The sequence below is a fragment of the Halichoerus grypus genome, chromosome 8, assembly GCF_964656455.1.
Source record: "Halichoerus grypus chromosome 8, mHalGry1.hap1.1, whole genome shotgun sequence".
Lineage (NCBI taxonomy): Eukaryota > Metazoa > Chordata > Mammalia > Carnivora > Phocidae > Halichoerus > Halichoerus grypus.
Window position 1 is genome coordinate 8944240 of NC_135719.1, and position 17687 is coordinate 8961926.

General features: G+C 40.2%; 1 protein-coding gene across 1 annotated transcript in view; it reads right to left on the reverse strand.

Annotated features, from left to right (window-relative positions):
- The window catches only part of AGBL1 (AGBL carboxypeptidase 1), a 706519-nt gene that overhangs the window by 437747 nt on the left and 251085 nt on the right, over nt 1-17687 (reverse strand). The window contains exon 16 of the mRNA XM_078078906.1: nt 8969-9149. Coding sequence (XP_077935032.1) covers nt 8969-9149 — 181 coding nt within the window. The remainder of the gene's footprint in view (nt 1-8968; nt 9150-17687) is intronic.

Below are 17687 nucleotides of genomic sequence, written 5' to 3' on the forward strand. Positions count from 1 at the left end.
TGATGACTAAGACAAAGAGAAGAAAAGTAGAAGACCAAGTAATTATGGTGCCCACAAGTTCAATAGGAACCACCCCTCAAATGGGTAGGATACAAATTTGCCCTCGTGATCTAACCTATAATAAAACATTATGGGTGGTGCACCAATACTTAAGTACTAATATTTAACTAAATATATATCCAACGGTTCATTTCTCATAGAAGTGGCTCAAAGCTTTTTAGAGCCCTTGCTCTGGTCTAGAATGATCTATGTAGAGGTCCACACCTTAAAACACTTTAGCAAGGTCAGGTGCACCCCAGGTTAGATTGAACAAACATCTATGAGGCACTTACCACCTCCCAGACTCTATGCTAAAAACATTCAAGAGGCAAGTCGCCAAGATGACTGCCTAGAAGCTTGGACATGAGTGGAGCTCACAGCCAAGGGGGAAGAACATGAGCTTTGCAACCAGGCCAACCTGAGTTTAATCCCTGACTCTGAAACATCAGATATGTAGTTGACCTTATGTATGTCATCCAATCTTTTGCCTCAGTGTTCTTTTCACCTGCAAAATAGGAGTAAATTTTTTCATAAGTTTAAAAATTAAAATTAAGGGGTGTCTGGGTGGCTCAGTCGGTTAAGCGGCTGCCTTCGGCTCAGGTCGTGATCCCAGGGTCCTGGGATCAAGCCCCGCATTGGGCTCCTTGCTCAGCGGGGAGCCTGCTTCTCCCTCTCCCTCTGCCTGCCTCTCTGCCTACTTGTTCTCTCTATCTCTCTGTCAAATAAATAAATAAAATCTTAAAAAAAAAAAACTTTAAAAATTAATATTAAAATCATATTTTTATCTTACCAGATTGACCAAAAAGATAAAAAGATTGATACAATGCAGTATTTACAAGGGTATGGGGACCAGGCACTTTCACTCATTGGTGGTAGAAATCTGTATCTACACATTTTCTAAATAATCTGGCAATAATATGTCTCAGATATAAAATATGCATAACATCAACTCAACAGACTTCTTTGAGAATTTATCTTAAGGAAACAGAGAAATTCACCAAGAGAATAAGAAGAATATTCCCCTACCTACTGTTTATAATGGAGAATTGTTTAAATTAATTATGTCAATACTATGACATAGCTATTTTAAAAACTAATAATACTATTTGTATTCTTTGCCATAGGAAGATGTTGTTCGTTTATGAACTATACTACAAAATATATGATCTTACTTAAGACAGATAGAAATATATTTAAAGAAATAGCTGAGGAGAAAGGGGAACCCTCCTACACTGTTGGTGGGAATGCAAGCTGGTGCAGCCACTCTGGAAAACAGTATGGAGGTTCCTCAAAAAGTTGAAAATAGAGCTACCATATGATCCAGCAATTGCACTACTGGGTATTTACCCCAAAGATACAAAAGTAGGGACCCGAAAGGCTACGTGCACCCCGATGTTTATAGCAGCAATGTCCACAATAGCCAAACTGTGGAAAGAGCCAAGATGTCCATCAACAGATGAATGGATAAAGAAGATGTGGTATATATATACAATGGAATATTATGCAGCCATCAAAAGGAATAAGATCTTGCCATTTGCAACGACGTGGATGGAACTGGAGGGTATTATGCTGAGCGAAATAAGTCAAACAGAGAAAGACATGTATCATATGACCTCACTGATATGAGGAATTCTTAATCTCAGGAAACAAACTGAGGGTTGCTGGAGTGGGGGGTGGGGTGGGAGGGATGGGGTGACTGGGTGATGGACACTGGGGAGGGTATGTGTTCTGGTAAGCGCTGTGAATTGTGCAGGACTGTTGAATCTCAGATCTGTACCTCTGAAACAAATAATGCAATATATGTTAAGAAAGAAAAAAAGAAGAAGAAGAATGTAGCAGGAGGGGAAGAATGAAGGGGGGGAAATCGGAGGGGGAGAAGAACCATGAGAGACAATGGACTCTGAAAAACAAACTGAGGGTTCTAGAGGGGAGGGGGTTGGGAGGATGGGTTAGCCTGGTGATGGGTATTGAGGAGGGCACGTTCTGCATGGAGCACTGGGTGTTATGCATAAACAATGAATCATGGAACACTATATCTAAAACTAATGATGTAATGTATGGGGATTAACATAACAATAAAAAAATTTAAAAAAAAAAAAAAAAAAAAAAAAAAAAAGAAATAGCTGACATTCCTGGAGTTGTCAGCTTACAATCAAATGGCTAATGAATCTTCTCCAACTTGACAATAGTGTTTATGTCTGGGCAGCCTAATTCCCGAAGGGCCTCCATGTTACCAAATCCTAGAAGCGCTATGTAATTACCATAGATTATAATGTGAACAATGTCTCTTGGAGTCATGCAATGCAGTAGCCCTGAATTTGGGTGTTTTTTAATTTCTTCCCTCAGCTTCTTCTCTACACTGGAATTTTCTACAGTAATGATGCACTTTTTTTTTTTTTTTTTTGCCATTGGGAACCATACACAAAACCATTTTATTTTTTGAAAAGAATTCACATGTATACAGTAATCAGTCCGAGGCTACGGCATGTCCAGAGCTCAGCTAATGGATGCTTGGTGCTTGCTTCTCACCAGCCACCTCTGAGCTGTCTGCTCTGTCGCACTGCAGCTAAAACTGCAAATTACAATGCTCAGACTCCCTTACCAGTCGGCCTCCTGGTAGGTTCTGCCAACAGGAGGTACTTGAGGGAGAGAAGAAGGCAGGGGAAAAAGCAAAGGACACCCTCCCTGCTCTCCAGTGCCAGTTAATGAGACTAAGCCGCAGTAGGCAACTGGGTCAAGGCCTGCCCCCTAGGCCACGGGACACCAGCGTCACTGCCCCCTCGCAGGTGACAGCAGATACGTCCCCTTGGCATTCAGACATAAGTCACTCCACACTCTTCCACCCTCCCGGCTGTGTCCCCTGGGCCAGGTCAGACCCCCTTCTCAGCGTTCCAAATACCAATCTCTACGTAAAGCTCCCCCGCAGCTCCTGGGTTCCAGTCCCTCCACCGCTTCCCCCTCGTTCCCTCACCTTTGTAGGTGGGACCTGCCTCTGCAGTTATTAATCTCTTGGTTTCTTTGGCATCCCTTTTTGAACTTCCAGACGTCTGCCACCTGTGTGAACCAAATCTTATCTTTAGAAACATCTAACATCTTGGCTGTTTTGTGGATCACTTTTATAACTAGAAAACAATAATGCTATTTTTTTTTGATGTGCCAGTTTTTCTAAGCATAACTCTAAAGGCTTATCTATTGTATTTCTTCTTCACTGTTCCCTTAGGAATTTCTTCTCTAAGTATGACGGCCACTTATCCCCTTCCCCAGTCTTCGGCAGAGATACTTTCTTTAAGTCTCAATAGCACAGCTGAAACAAGATGGAAAGGCTGATTAACACTTTACTAAAGCATAAATGATGTAACGGAAGGTAACTACTCACAGAAAATTTGGAACTGATTATTGGTATAGCTGTTCTCATTCTCAAGTAGCCACTTAAGGGATTGATTGCTTCTTCTGGCTTCCTCCAAATGGTACGTGCCATCTTTCCTCTATGACCTCTGGTTAGACCATAGTTTCTCCAATTTCAAGCTCAGGGGAATTACCTCTTCTTCTTAAAGGACCATTTGTCAGGCAGCTTTTCTTGTTCCAGGACCTGCTTCTTTTCAGGATGCTTGACAATAGGAATAACCCATCCAGTCAATGACTATACTGCTTCCTCTGACAGGGAACGTTCATGGACAGTAGCACCATGTATCGTAGTACAAATAGCAAGGATGCCTTGATCTGCCATGATCTAAAGACCCAGCGCACAAACCCTCCGGGTTTACTTGTATGATCACATGCAGGTGGGGAGGTAACCCAAGCAACATCCGATGTGGAATTTCTCACCAATCTGTTATCTGGGGCCTCAGAGAGTATCTTCCATTCTTACTTACGCAAATTGAAAAAAAATTACATACTTCCTATGGCCCATTTTTTTCAAATGTAACTGCTCTGTGAGATCCAAAAGTCTGAGAAGTAACCACTGCTCTATGTAATTATATTGAAGAGATTTGAAATACATTAAAAAGTTAGAGTTGAGGTTATATCAGAGGGAAGCCCTAAGCATATCAAAACAGGAGGGAATGGACATGGCCCTGCCCAAGCTGAAGTCAGCCAAAGAGGGATAATCATCAGCCTTTTGGGACCCTGAAGAGTTCAGCTGAATTAAAATATCCTACGGATTGGGCAGGGGAATGGAAGCTCCGTGACAAAAAAAAAAAAAAAAATATTCAAAATTAGCTGGGTGTTGCCTACAGCAAAAAGCAGGCAGCAAGAAGAAAGGACGTATTCTCCGAGGGAGAAGGCTGGCAGGACAAGGCAGTATCGAGGCCAAAGCCCAGCAGCAAATTCAGATCCCATGAAGGAAGACTGAGGATGAACCAATTCATTCATCCTGGGCCCAAATTACAGAAAGCTGCAAGGCTGTGTCTTGGTTTGTCCCAGGCATGCTGGATATGAAGGTCCAAGCCAACAAGACTAATTTCAGAGACCACCTGATGGTTGCAGTGAGCAGGGCTGAGGCTCTACTTTCATCTCCATCCAGGTGTGGGAAGGGCTGGTAGTAGGCCAAAATGCACATGGGCTTTGGAGCTAGAGAGTGGGTTCAAAACCCAGCTCTGTCACAAGCCGGCCATATAACCTTGGGCACAGGTGTGTTTATGTGTGTGTATTTCAACTATCTAGACAATTTCTCATGCCATTTCTGCCTCGAACTAACTTTCTAATCTGGGATAACTCATTTTTACCTCTCTGGTTTCAGTTTCCTTAACATTTGAAGGACCAGGACGAAATAATATACATGAACCCTCCTAGATAGAACATTTTTTTTTTTTTATCCTAATGCCCTTAAATCCTTACAGAAAAGTGGTATAGCATAGACAGAAGTTCTGGTCCTGCCTCTGTAACACCGGCTTCTTAAACTGGACCCAAGATTTCACCCTTGTGTCCTCAAGATTTTATACCTAGATATTAGATAGAAGACCTGCATTTTGGGGCCATAGTTACAATTACATAAGAAAATCTATGTAAAAACAAACAGAAAAGAACAAACAAGCAAACAAACAAAAAAAAAGGTTCTTTCTTGGCCCATGAAAGGTGCTGAATGATTTTTTTTTTTTTTTTTTTTTTAGATAAAGTCTGTGAGTTCTCTTATTGTAGTAAAATAAAGTCTTTATAACCCACAGTGGAGTAAAGGAATATTGGCACTAACTTTAAATGGTCCCAGATAGTTTAAATTGTCAAGATTTTTTATCTGATTTTTATAGTTTCATTTGTTTCCCCTAGAGCATTCAGCTATTACTTCTTAATACCTTGGTGTGTTTACTCATAGTATGCCCTCTGCTCTTTATTGTTGCTTGTTTCTGTTTCACAATGGCCTTGGAAGAAGAAAATCAAGTTTGTAGAGTTGTATATATACTAAGAATCAATACAGTCTGATTCTCCTGTGAATAAAATGTTGGGCTGTGTGTTGGCTTCATAAAAATTATTTTGTCACTACATTCTACCCAACAACAAAAGTCCAAAAATTGGAAACCATGCTAGATCTCTCCAACCCCCTCACTTACACACCATGCCAAACTTTTGCACCAATCACCTGCCCTCTTCCCACTTCACACTCTGAATAAGCCACCATCGTCACTTCCACCCTGACCAAATTTGTTGACCCCCTGGTTTTTATCCCAGGTAGCAAAGAATGATAAGAGTCAATGATCCTCCTGGAATCTTTAGAACTCAGCCCAATTCTATATAAACAACCAGGCCAGCAAGATGGTAGATTGTTTCTTTTGGAAACCATCTTTACAGTTTGTTTTCCTGTTACAGAAACATGTTGCTAAGAGATCTTTGGCTTGGCAAGACCCACTAAATTTTTGCTAGAAAATCCTGGCTTTGTCTCTCTGACCACTGTTATCAAAACCTCTCAGCCATCCTCAGAGGCTCCATTACCATCACCACAAAAGGAAACTATTCTACTTTTACACATTCTTGCAAAATCCATGGGGGCCCATGAGTATTTATGAAAGAAGAGTACAGTCTAGTAAGTTAAGTATCACACTTAGGTTTGGGCTCTCCAATCTTTATGCAAAGATTGCTTCTTTGCTATTCAGACCACACACAGGGCAGTTCAGTTACCTTATCCAAAGAAAATCAATGAAGATCAGAACATCAGAAACAGTATCACATGAGCAGCGTTTAGGCGAACTACATTAAACTCAGAGCGGACTTCACATGGGGAAGTTGAGGCATGTAAAAGGGGTATTCAATTTTATCTACGGGGTACCCCAAGGTAGGACTGCATAAAATGTTTGAAGTTCACAGGGCAAAGATCAAAGCACAGAAAAACACAAATCCACCTAGTTATGCACAACAGAATGGTCATGCTCTGAAATGGAATGCCAATCACAGAAAAAGTTCAAGTAGAAGTTAGATGAACCATATGTCTGGTGGGTTCTAAGAAGGGTTCATGAGCTGAGACTTTTAAGGGCTTTTACTGTGAGATGCTGTGCATCCACTGTAGTCTCAAGTCTTTTGAAAATGGTGTGCTGTGGCCTGCGGATTTCCTATCAGTACAATAACACAATGGTTTCCAAGTCCCTTTCAGCCAAAATTGTTTCAGTGAGCCAAGTGATCTATGATGTGCCTTGAGCTCCATGATAAAAGATGCAATATTAAAAAAAGGGTAATTTTAGTCATAATAAATAATGGTAATGATGATGAATGGTAGTGTCACTGAGAAGAAGCTGGCCTGCCATTAGGGAGTCCAAAACAACCAGCTGTGAGCTGAAAATGACTGTGTCTAGGCCAGGAGGATGCTCCGTGACTGAGACCACATTAACCTTTCAACCAAAGACCTGGACCAAGCCCCTGATTTGGAGGTGTGAGCAGTTGTAATGGAAGAAACTACAGTACTTATCCCTGAGCTTGAATATTGCCTTGGGCTTAGGAGACATTTTCCCAGACAGGTCAATAGGGAGCATGTTCCCTTACTCTTCCAACAGAAGAGGAAACTGAGTACGTCGGGGGAAGAGCCAGATTGCACACTAGAATTATGACTCTAAACCCAGTACGCTTTCCATCCTCTACCAGTCCCCTGACAATTCAATGGAAAGAGAAACTTCAGGAAAGAGCCAACTTGGACGAGAACATGCTGAAATGGGATCAGGTTCCTCAAGATGGCTTGCATAGCTGTTTTCCATCCATTTAGGCTGATAGAGCTTGCTAGTGAAATCTTGGGTGCCTCAAGCAGGGAGGAGTCACTCATTAATGTCCTAGACCTGTTCTCTGGAGCCAGTGTAACATATGGCAGGAGGCCGCTGAGTTCTGCTGGACCAGGAGGGAACACTGCTCTAGAGCCTTGTCCAGCTTGAGAGCTAAGAAGGCTAATTGCTTCCAGAGGCCTAATTAATGCTCCTCAATGAGGGACTTGGCCTCTTATTCCTCACATGCGCTGGAAGACCAACCAGTCGCCACAGGCAAAGACAAAGGACCCTACTCTCTGCCTATCAAAAACCTCCACCAAAAACGAGGGAGTCTGGGAGTTACAAAACCAGGAAACTTGTTAGGAACACACGAATCCTTTACTTCTTTGCCTTTTTTATTTTTTTGGTATATACTGAAATTTTATTTTTAAAGTCTATAGCTTTGACTTGCTTGCATTTTGGCATAGTTTAACATATTTTATCATTTGGAATGTACTCTGATCCTCTTTTTATATTTTATCATGATTTTTTAACTGATCAGTATTCTTTTCTGTGCTTATCCTTTGAAGCTAGTCTATTCTCAGCTGCTTAACATGTATTTCATTTTTTTCCTTAAGGAAATTAATTACTATTTTATCTTTCTTAAAATGGTCTCTTATTTAGTTGAAGCCATTTTAAATTTTATCTCTTTGAAATTTTTGTTTTCTTTTTTATATTTTTTAAATAACTCTCATTTTATCTCATTTCACCTTGTGATATTGCCCTATTTTCTCCATTTTCTAAACTTGTGCTTTGCTTCTCTAATAGTGACATTGTAAACTCTAAATTCTTTTCCATGTATAGCCTCTGAAATTATTTTTCTTTCAATTTTTTTTAACTTATCTTATGTTCTGTTTTTCCCATAGGATACCAGTGTCCATTCCCATAGTGAGAAGAATCCTCGATGACCATGGGAAGAAGCCTTAGTCTCTTTCCACAGGGTTTGAGAATTTGTGAACGTTAATCCTGCCACCCCCATCCACCAGCCATGTCACCTCGGGGACCCGCTCTGGTTTCTGCGCTTCAGCTCGCAAAGTCTAAAAATGCCCACTTCTTCCAAAAGACCTCATCAGACCCTGGACTTCCTTCTTCCCACCATGTGTTCTGAAGGTGGCAGGAACGCAGTGAGGAGAAGCACTGCCCCTTCCATCTCTCCTTCAACCAACCATGACCCTCCGGCCATTCCACAGCCCCTTTCAATCCTGCCCGCCAGCCCATTCGGATACGGTGATGCCCTTCTTGGGGCTGTATCCAGAATCCAGTAAAATACAACTCAGAATAAAGATCCCCCTGCAGTAAATATCAGTAAGGAAATAAAAGCACTGGTCTTAACTGTGGAGAAATCAGAATTTGAGTTCTGACTTTGCCACTAACCCACCATGTGCCCTGGGCAAATCCCTTGATTAGCATGGACACTAATTTTCTCCTTTAAAAAAAAAAGACTGTTACACCAGATTATTTCTAAGGACCCCTCTGGAGTTAACTGCCTATGAGTCTATGCCCTTCTATAAAACAACAACAACAACAAAAAACCTGACACGACCTCAATGTGTATGGAGAGTGCGTTGTTATTCGTATCCACTAACAGAAGCCCAAGAGAATTTATTTACTCCTGCCAGAGTAACAAGGCCTCTCCAACCACACCCACTGAGCAACACAATGCGTTGCCATGGTGACATAAATGAGGACCCAGTTGATCTGGGTGCCTGACATACTTGCCATTGATGACACCATCTGGATTGAGCATGGGGATGATCTTGAAAATGAAGTTTTCCCTCAGGAGTCTAGCCACGGGGTCACTGCTGACCAGGAACTCCAGGGCCCCCTTCATCACCCAGCTGGCGTTGCTCTCTCCCGGGTGCACTCGGGCGGTGATCACCTGGTATGGACGCTGCCCTGCCAAGACAGGAACATGAGAAAATTAAACCTAAATACACTTTCCATTTCCAGCAAGATAATCTCCCAGGGGCCAGAATTACACCTGACTGGCATAAAGTCCAAAATAGGTTGATTGTTTCCCATACATATCTGATCCACACTGATCCATTTTTCTATTTGCTTCTATAGTCTGCAAGACTCAAGAAAGTATAAAGTGAAAGCTCAAGGCTGTTATCAACAGCTAAGTACTTAGTGGCATGAAAAGAAGCCAAGAAGCCAATTATATCAAGACCACCAAAGGAACAATTAACTCTCCAGAATCCAATAGCATGATGCTGTATGTCACAGATCTGAAATTGAATCTTATCTTCATACTTAGCAGTTGTAAGATCTTAGGTAAATAATTTAATTTCTGCAAGGCTAATATCTCATCTGTAAAATGGGGACAATGATGCTGATCTTGTGTGGGTGTTATAAAAACAGAAAGATGTAAATAAGGCACTTGGCATATTACTTGCCATTCACTACATGTTAGTTTCTCCCATCTCAATGATGGTGTCTATGGGTAGGATGGCCCCCTCTCATTCCCCAGTAGAAATGGGATTCAAGGGCAGAACTTGTGCTGGGAACTTTATGTCTGTAGGACACTGAACTCCAACACTGAGAAAGACTTGACAAGAGTGAAGCACCTGGAATCTCAATCGTGCAAAAAGAATCAGGAAAACACTCTCTGCCCAACCATAGGGAGCATATTGATCTGAAGAGACCTTATGGAGAATGCATTGATGAGAGAAAGATGGGCTTGTCTTCCTTCCTTGTTGAGAGAAAACATCTGGACCATTGTAATGTTGAGATGTACTCTAAGACCACATCCTGGCTCAGGTGAAAAGTGTGTTTTAATTGATTAATGGTGTCTGCCCCACCCCCATACGCTTGGGGAAGGAGGGCGGAAGATGTGGCCTCATACCGGAAGTTCACCACATCTGCTCTAACCCCTTGTCCGATTGTGTGTGTGTGTGTGTGTTTTCTGACTCTCTTTTCCTTTTGTATCCTCACCCAATTCCTTAAAGCTCCTAAACCCACCTGAATGACAAGAACTAAGCATTTGCCAAGTATAAATACCCCAGCCACCAAGCAGCCTAAAAGTTAAACTAGTCATTTCTTTCCATCTCATTCAAATCACTGCCAGCTAAATACAGCTTTTCTTCCCTTAAATAGTAGCCTTTTTGAGGGCACAAACTGTGTCTCGAATTCTGTGCAAAGAAATACAAAATTGAGGGGCACCTGGGTGTCTCAGTCGGTTAAGCGGTTAAGGGTCCTGGGATCAAGCCCCGAGTCAGGCTCCCTGCTCAGCGGGGAGCCTGCTTCTCCCCCTCCCGCTGCTATTCCCCCTGCTTGAACTCTGTGTTAAATAAATAAATAAAATCTTTAAAAAAAAAAAAAAAAAGGAAATACAAAATTGAATAACTTTCAATAACAGAGCTAAAGAACAGGTAATAGTGAATATTATCATTCATTTAGACAAAAAAAAAAAAAAAAAAACACTATCTGTTGACAACCACTGAGATCTCAGTTTGAGGAGCAGAGATCGGTACCTTTTTACTGACTATGGTGAGAGCAGATCACGTCAGCCCCTTATAGATCATTTATATATTGGAGATAATATTTGGTTGTTTTTCTCTAAGCAGGTGTCTTGAGCATATTCCAGGAACAGCAGGAGCCATGGGATATGAAAGTTGAATAGATTATAGTCCTTGTTCTGTAAGAGGCCATAGCCTTTGCCAGTAGTGACAAACACAAGCAAATACTGGCAAGTGAGCTAATGGAAGTGTATGTAAAGTACCAAAGACAGATCTGACTGAGAGAGGGAAGGATGTTTCCAGAGCTGTGATGCTTTTTGGGCTGAGTCTTGTAGAATGAGTCTCATCCTATGGGGGAGAAGTGAGAAAGCGTCTTCTAAGCAAAGAATAAGACACATGCAAAGAACAAAAAGAAGTAAAAATTGGAACATTGAAGAATAAAGGAAACCACAAGTGGCTGAAACAAAGGACTGAGGATGGTGACACATGGATTTAGAAAAGTAGGCTGGTGTCAAACTAGTAAGGTCTTCCTGATATATTTTGTTTAGGGATTTGGACTTTATTCTACAGATCAGAAGTTCTCAACCACGGAGTCAGTGTCTCACAGGTATGCTATGGTCATTGATGGTGCCTACTGAAGAATCACTGGTTACCAATAAAAGTGTAAATGTTTGCTTATGATATTGTATATGTAATATATATGTATACATACACTATGCACACACACATGGCACAAACTGCTGGTTTTCTGTCCAGTAGCCTTTCTTTTTTTCTTTCTGACGATGAGACCCAATTCTGGGGGTGAAAGGATGTGCCCAGATTCAAACAGCCAGATGCATGGATCCTCTTGTAGGGAAGAGTGGCCATGTGATCAAGCTGTGGCCAATGAGATGTAAATGGTAGCAGGAGGTAAGTCTTTCTAGCAAACTAATTGAAGAGGACAGTTTCACCTGGCAAATTTGTCTTAGTCTTTGTCTCTTTTCCTTGCCCTTCTTCTTCCTCTTGCATTGAAAACAGATACAATACTTTCAGGTGAGGAAGTCAACTTGAGAACCAAAGTCACATGCTAAAGATGGTGACCATAAAGATGGGAAGAACCTGGGTTCTTGATAAATTCCTTAAGCAGCTACCCTACACCTTCATGAGCTTCTTCACTGCTTCTGGATATTTGAGACCAATAAACCACTCTCTGGCCAGGCAAATGTAATCACAGTTCTGTTACAACTGGTTAAATTCTAGTCTAACTTACATAAGATCAGATTTGAAATCATCCTGATAATGTTACTTCGGTTTTTTGGGTGTTACTTTGGTTTTGGATTTTTTTTTTTAAAGATGTTATGTATTTATTTGAGAGAAAGAGAGAGAAAGCACAAGCTGGGGAAGGGACAGAGGGATAAGCAGACTCCCCGCTGAGCAGGGAGCCTGATGTAGGGCTTGATCCCAGGACCCTGAGATCATGACCTTAGCCAAATTCAGATGTTCAGCTGACTGAGTCACCCATGTGCCCCTAATAATGTTACTTTGAATGGAATGCAGTCTCATGTGCTTTCTGGATTTGGGAGGAGAGAGTGAAAGAGAGTCTTCATGAGACTATTTGATACGCATGTCCCAGAAAGGAACAGCTGAGAGCCACTGTTTTAAGTAGAGAGTCCAGGGGCACCTGGGTGGCTCAGTTGGTTAGGCATCCGACTCTTGGTTTCAGTTCAGGTCATGATCTCAGGGCCGTGAGATCGAGCCCAGAGCTGGTCTTGGCATGGAGTCTACTTGAGATTCTCTCCGTCTCCCTCGGCCCCTCCCCCAATTCGTGGGTGCACTCTCTCTTTCTATCTCTAAGAAATAAAGAGTCCATGATGGTTTTTCAGCAGGAAAAAGACATGCCAAAGGCTATGCTTCATAAAATCATTTTGACATTATTGTAGATCATGCATTTGCTAAATCAGAGACAGTATGGCCTGTTGAGTAAAGAACAACTTTTTGGAGCCATATTTCCAGAGTTCACATTCCAGGCCCACCATTTTCTACAGAATGAGTTATGGAAGTTTCTGATGAAATTAAGTATTGGATTGGGCATCCTGCAGGTAAGACTAATGATTTGCTCACTGGAGCTTACTAAATAAACACACTGAGGAGGAAAAGAGATACACAGTTAGCTAGCTGAGCAGAGCTGAACCTAACTGAAGGCCAACTCGCCCCTCCATCATTTGCTCACAATTACATCTCACTCTTTCCAAAGCAAGTCGTATTGGCACTCCAATAAAAAGCTTGTTGAGAAAGAGGCTTGATGAATTTGTACTCAATCAGCAGACTATTTTCAGTTCTATAATTCCATACCACTCTCTTTGTGGTCTTTGAACTAAGTTCATTTACGGCATATGGAACAACAATAGTAAGTACTCCCAGCCCAGCAAGAAGAAATAAAAAATAGCTTAAGCTCTTGTAAATTTCCAATACCAACTGAACACCCTCATTGTCTGGGCCAGTTGGCTCCCACCGCCTGTTACCCAGTACAGTTCCGTGCATTAGTCATTAAGCAAATGCAGCCCTTGCAAAGAGATGTCCACAGTGTTCCTTCCCTTCCAAGAATCAGGTTGATAACCTGCTATATTGTAATACACAAGACCTAACAGGCTGTTCTGAGCATCCTGATGAAGCAAACGGGGAAAACTGTGGGTTCTCATGAAGACATAAGCAGCATGTTAGCCATTTCTAGTTGATTCTTCTCTTTCCTCTGCGATTTAAGACAATTTTACATTTGTATTGGTGAGTTAAGCTTATGGGACCATTCAGCTGCAGCAGCAAATGGTGCTCCAGAGAACCCATAATAGACAACAGCTGTAAATACTATGCGACACATATACCATGTGTTTTTTTTTTCTTGTTATTGACAATTTCAGTTTTAAAAACTCATTTCTGCTTAGGGTAGGGCAAAGAGTATCAAGTATCTGCATTTTTTTTCCTCTGTAATTTATAAAATCTATTCTGGAGGTCACCAAAATCTATGGGGGAGTCATGGTTTGGCAATATGCTAATTCTTAAAACTCGGTATTGAATTTATGTCAGTGGTAATAACATCTGTAAAAAGAGGTTAGAAATAAGTAGGGGATTATATGAGGCTCACGGCCAATGAAAACCTGAATAAGAACTGAAGACATATGTAATGATACATGTGTGTACCCAGCTATATAAACATCCATCCAGTTTTTCCTTTTTTCTTTCAACAATATATATTAAACTCCTACTGGCACTCTGGAAGGTTCTGGAGATTCCAAGGGTAATAGTGGTTTTTGCCCTCAGGGAACTAGTAATAGTCTGGTGGAAAAGACAGGCACACTGATAATTATGAACCAGTGTGATCAGGGACATTTGTCAAGACATTTTCAAAGCATAGTGGAATGCTCATTACAACATTATTTATAATGATGTGATCAACTGGAAGTGACTTAAATGTGCACCTGCAGAAACTAGTTAAGGAAAGGATTCATAAACAGAATACTACGCAAGCATTAAAATGGCACCTAGATCTTTCTGTTGACACTAGAAGATATCTGTGACACTATGATGAGTGACAAAACACAGGCAAGAGTGCTGCATCATAGTGGATCCCTTTTGTATGTAGTCGTCACATTCACTTAAAGTTATCTATCTATACATAGGACACCTCTGTGGGTGGAGGTCATCTCGGTAATTTTTATGTCTGCTATATCCCTATATAGAATGTTCTCTTCTTCAGAAAATAATAATCATATGTCAATTTTCCCAAAGGCAAAATATTTTCAAATAGTAAACCACAGAGGAGAAAGAGGAAAGAAATGGATTTTCACAGAAGAGATAACATTGGATCTGGTTTGTCCAGATTGAGTGAGAGTTTGCCAGATGAAGAAAAGAAAGGAAGGAGGTGATAGGAAAAGGCTAAGTAGGTGCATTTGCCAAATAACAAGGTCATAGAGCACATAATGCCTGAAGAAGAGCAAAGTGATTTGATGTGGCTGAAGCACTAAGCTATATGGAAGGTCAAATGGGAGTGAGCCACAAAGTGGTTTGCACCTGTGTCTGCAGACCTTTGGAACCAATGCTAAGGAGACTGAAAACCATCTTGCAAGTTGTAAAAGCCCCACGGAAAATCCTTATGCAGGGGTGTGATCAGACAGCAGTTCTCACTGGAGCTGAAGACTCAGATACTGGGCTTAAGAGGTGGGAGAAATGGCCAAAAGAGCGGAATGATTTCCAAAGTCAAGGAAGACTACCTTGGCCTTCACTCTGGAAGAGAGTGCATAAAAACAACTTGATTGGGGTGCCTGGGTGGCTAGGTCGGTTACGTGTCTGACTTCAGCTCAGGTCATGATCTCAGGGTCCTGGGATCAAGCCCCGAATCAGGTCTGCTTCTTTCTCTCTCCCTCTCACTCTGCCCCTCCCCCTGCTCGTGCTCACTTGTACTCTCTCTCTCAAATAAATAAATAAAATCTTTTTTAAAAAATTGATTTAACGCCAAAGGGGTAAGGAAGGAGGCAAGGAAACAAATATGGGAAAAAACTGTCAATGAAAGAAGATTCTGAAGAAAGAGAAAATCTGAAAATAGGTATGGTGAAAAATTTGTATACATTATAGAATATACTGTTTCCCACCAAGGGTAGCATACTATGTACATTTTCTGCACCATGGGTTCCATCTCTTTTTTTAATTAGCTTTATTTATAGTATAATGTATATTCAATAAATTTCACCAATTTTAATTTTACAATTCAGTGAATTTTGACAAATGTATTCAGTGCTGTAAAACCACTATGATCATAATATAGAGCATTATTACCATCACAAAAATCCTCCTCATTCTGTTTTGCAGACATCCCTATCTCCCTATCCCCTATCCCTAGCCTACAGTAACCAGTGATCTGCTTTTCATCTCAATAGCGTTGTCTTCTCTGGAATTTCATAAGAATTGATTCATACAGCATATAACCTTCCTGTCTGGCTTCTTTCACTTAGCATAATGCTTTTGAGAGTCATCCATGTTGTTGTATGTATGTGTCAATAATCTGTTCCTTTTGGCCAGGGACTTATATTCCAGTGTGCCACAAAGCAATGGATATGCCACCATTGGTTTATCAGCTCAATTCAATCAATCAAACATTGGTTTAATATTTGAGTTCTTTCCGGTTTAAGGCTATTATGAATAAAGCTGTTATACTTTGTGTACATGTTTTTCTTGGAAGTGAATGCCTACCTATAGAATTTGTGCATATTACAGTAAGGTTAATATTATAGTAGGTTATTACAAGGGGCTGCCAAACTGTTTCCCAAAGAGTATCTATACCATTCTGCATGCCCACAAGTAATGTCTGAGACTGAGAGTTCCAATTGATCCACATGTTGATCAACACTTAACATTGTCAGGCTTTTCAATTTTAGCCATTCTAATGGGGAGGTAGTATCTAATTGTTGTCTCCATTTGCATTTCCCTGATGACTAATGATGTTGGGAACTTTGTGTTGTTTTTTGGCCACTTCTATACCTTCTTAAGTGAAGTGCCTGTTCAAATCTTTTGCCCATTTTAAAATCAGGTTGTTTGTCTTACTATTGAGTTCTTGATATCTTCTAAATGCAATCCTCTGGCAGATATATGTTCAGTCAATTCTTCTCCAAGTCTTTGGCTTACCTTCTTATTTTCTAGACTATGTATTTTGAAGCACAAAAGTTTCTTATTTGATAAAACCAAGTGTATGCACTTTTTTCTTTTGTAATTTGGATATTTTGTGTTGCACTAAGAAATCTTTGCCTAACTCAACGTGACAATAATTTTCTTCTGCAAGAGTTAGTCTAAATTTAACATTCAGATCAATTAACATAAGGTGTTTCAAGTTAATTTTGGATTATGATACGACATAAAGGTTGAGATTCATATTTTTCCTCCCATAATATCCTTTAGCATTTTCTACATACTCAATCTTATCTTCTGCAAAAATAAGTTTCATTTTTCTTCTCCAAACCTTACGGCATTTTTTTTTCAACTGGGTGGTGTTATCAACCTGACATTCCTGAAATATAATCAATTTGATTATATTATCCTTTAATGTAATTCTGGATTCAGTTATTTCTTTAGAATTTTTGCATCTATGTCCCATGAGAGAGATGGACTTGTAAGGACTTTTTTTCTTATAATGTCCTTGTCAGGCTTAGTTATCAAGGTTATGATGAGTTGGAAAGCATTGCCTCTTTTTCTTTTCTATGTAAGATTTTTTGAAGATTGTAAATATTTCTTCCTTAAATTTATGGTAAAATTTCCTCGGGAAGTCATCTAAGCCTAGAATTCTCTTTCTCAGAAGATTTTAGTAACAGCCCAATTTGTATAACAAATCCAATTTTATTTTTAAAGATTTATTTATTTATTTTAGAGAGAGACAACTCACACTTGAGTTGGGAGGAGAGGGAGAAAGAAAAGGAGGGGAGGAGGGAGAGAAGCAGACTCCCTGCTCACCTTGGAGCCAGACACGGCGCTTGATCTCACGACCCTGAGCTCATGACCTGAGCTGAAATCAAGAGTTGGATGCTCAACTGACTAAGCCACCCAGAACCTCCAAATTATTTTAAAACATATTCAAATTGTGTAATAAAAATCCAACTGTTTAGATTTTCTATTCCTTCTTATGCCCATTTGGTAATTATACTTTTCTGTAATGTTGCATTGAAAACTGTATTTTCAAATTTGTTGGCATAAAGTTGCTTTTAAATCCCTCTTATTATATATAAGAATCTCTAGTGATGGTCTCTTATTTTTATTTCTGGTACAGAGGGGGTTTTTTTCTTAATCATTCTCAAAAAGGGCATATCATTTTAGTTTTTTCCAAAAACTATTTTATAATCATTTTTTCTTTCATTAATTTCTGCCTATAATTTTTATTTATCCTTCCTTCCACTTTCTTTGCCTTTCATATTTTGTTCTTTTTTTTTTTTTTTTTAAACAATGGTCTTTTTTTTTTTTT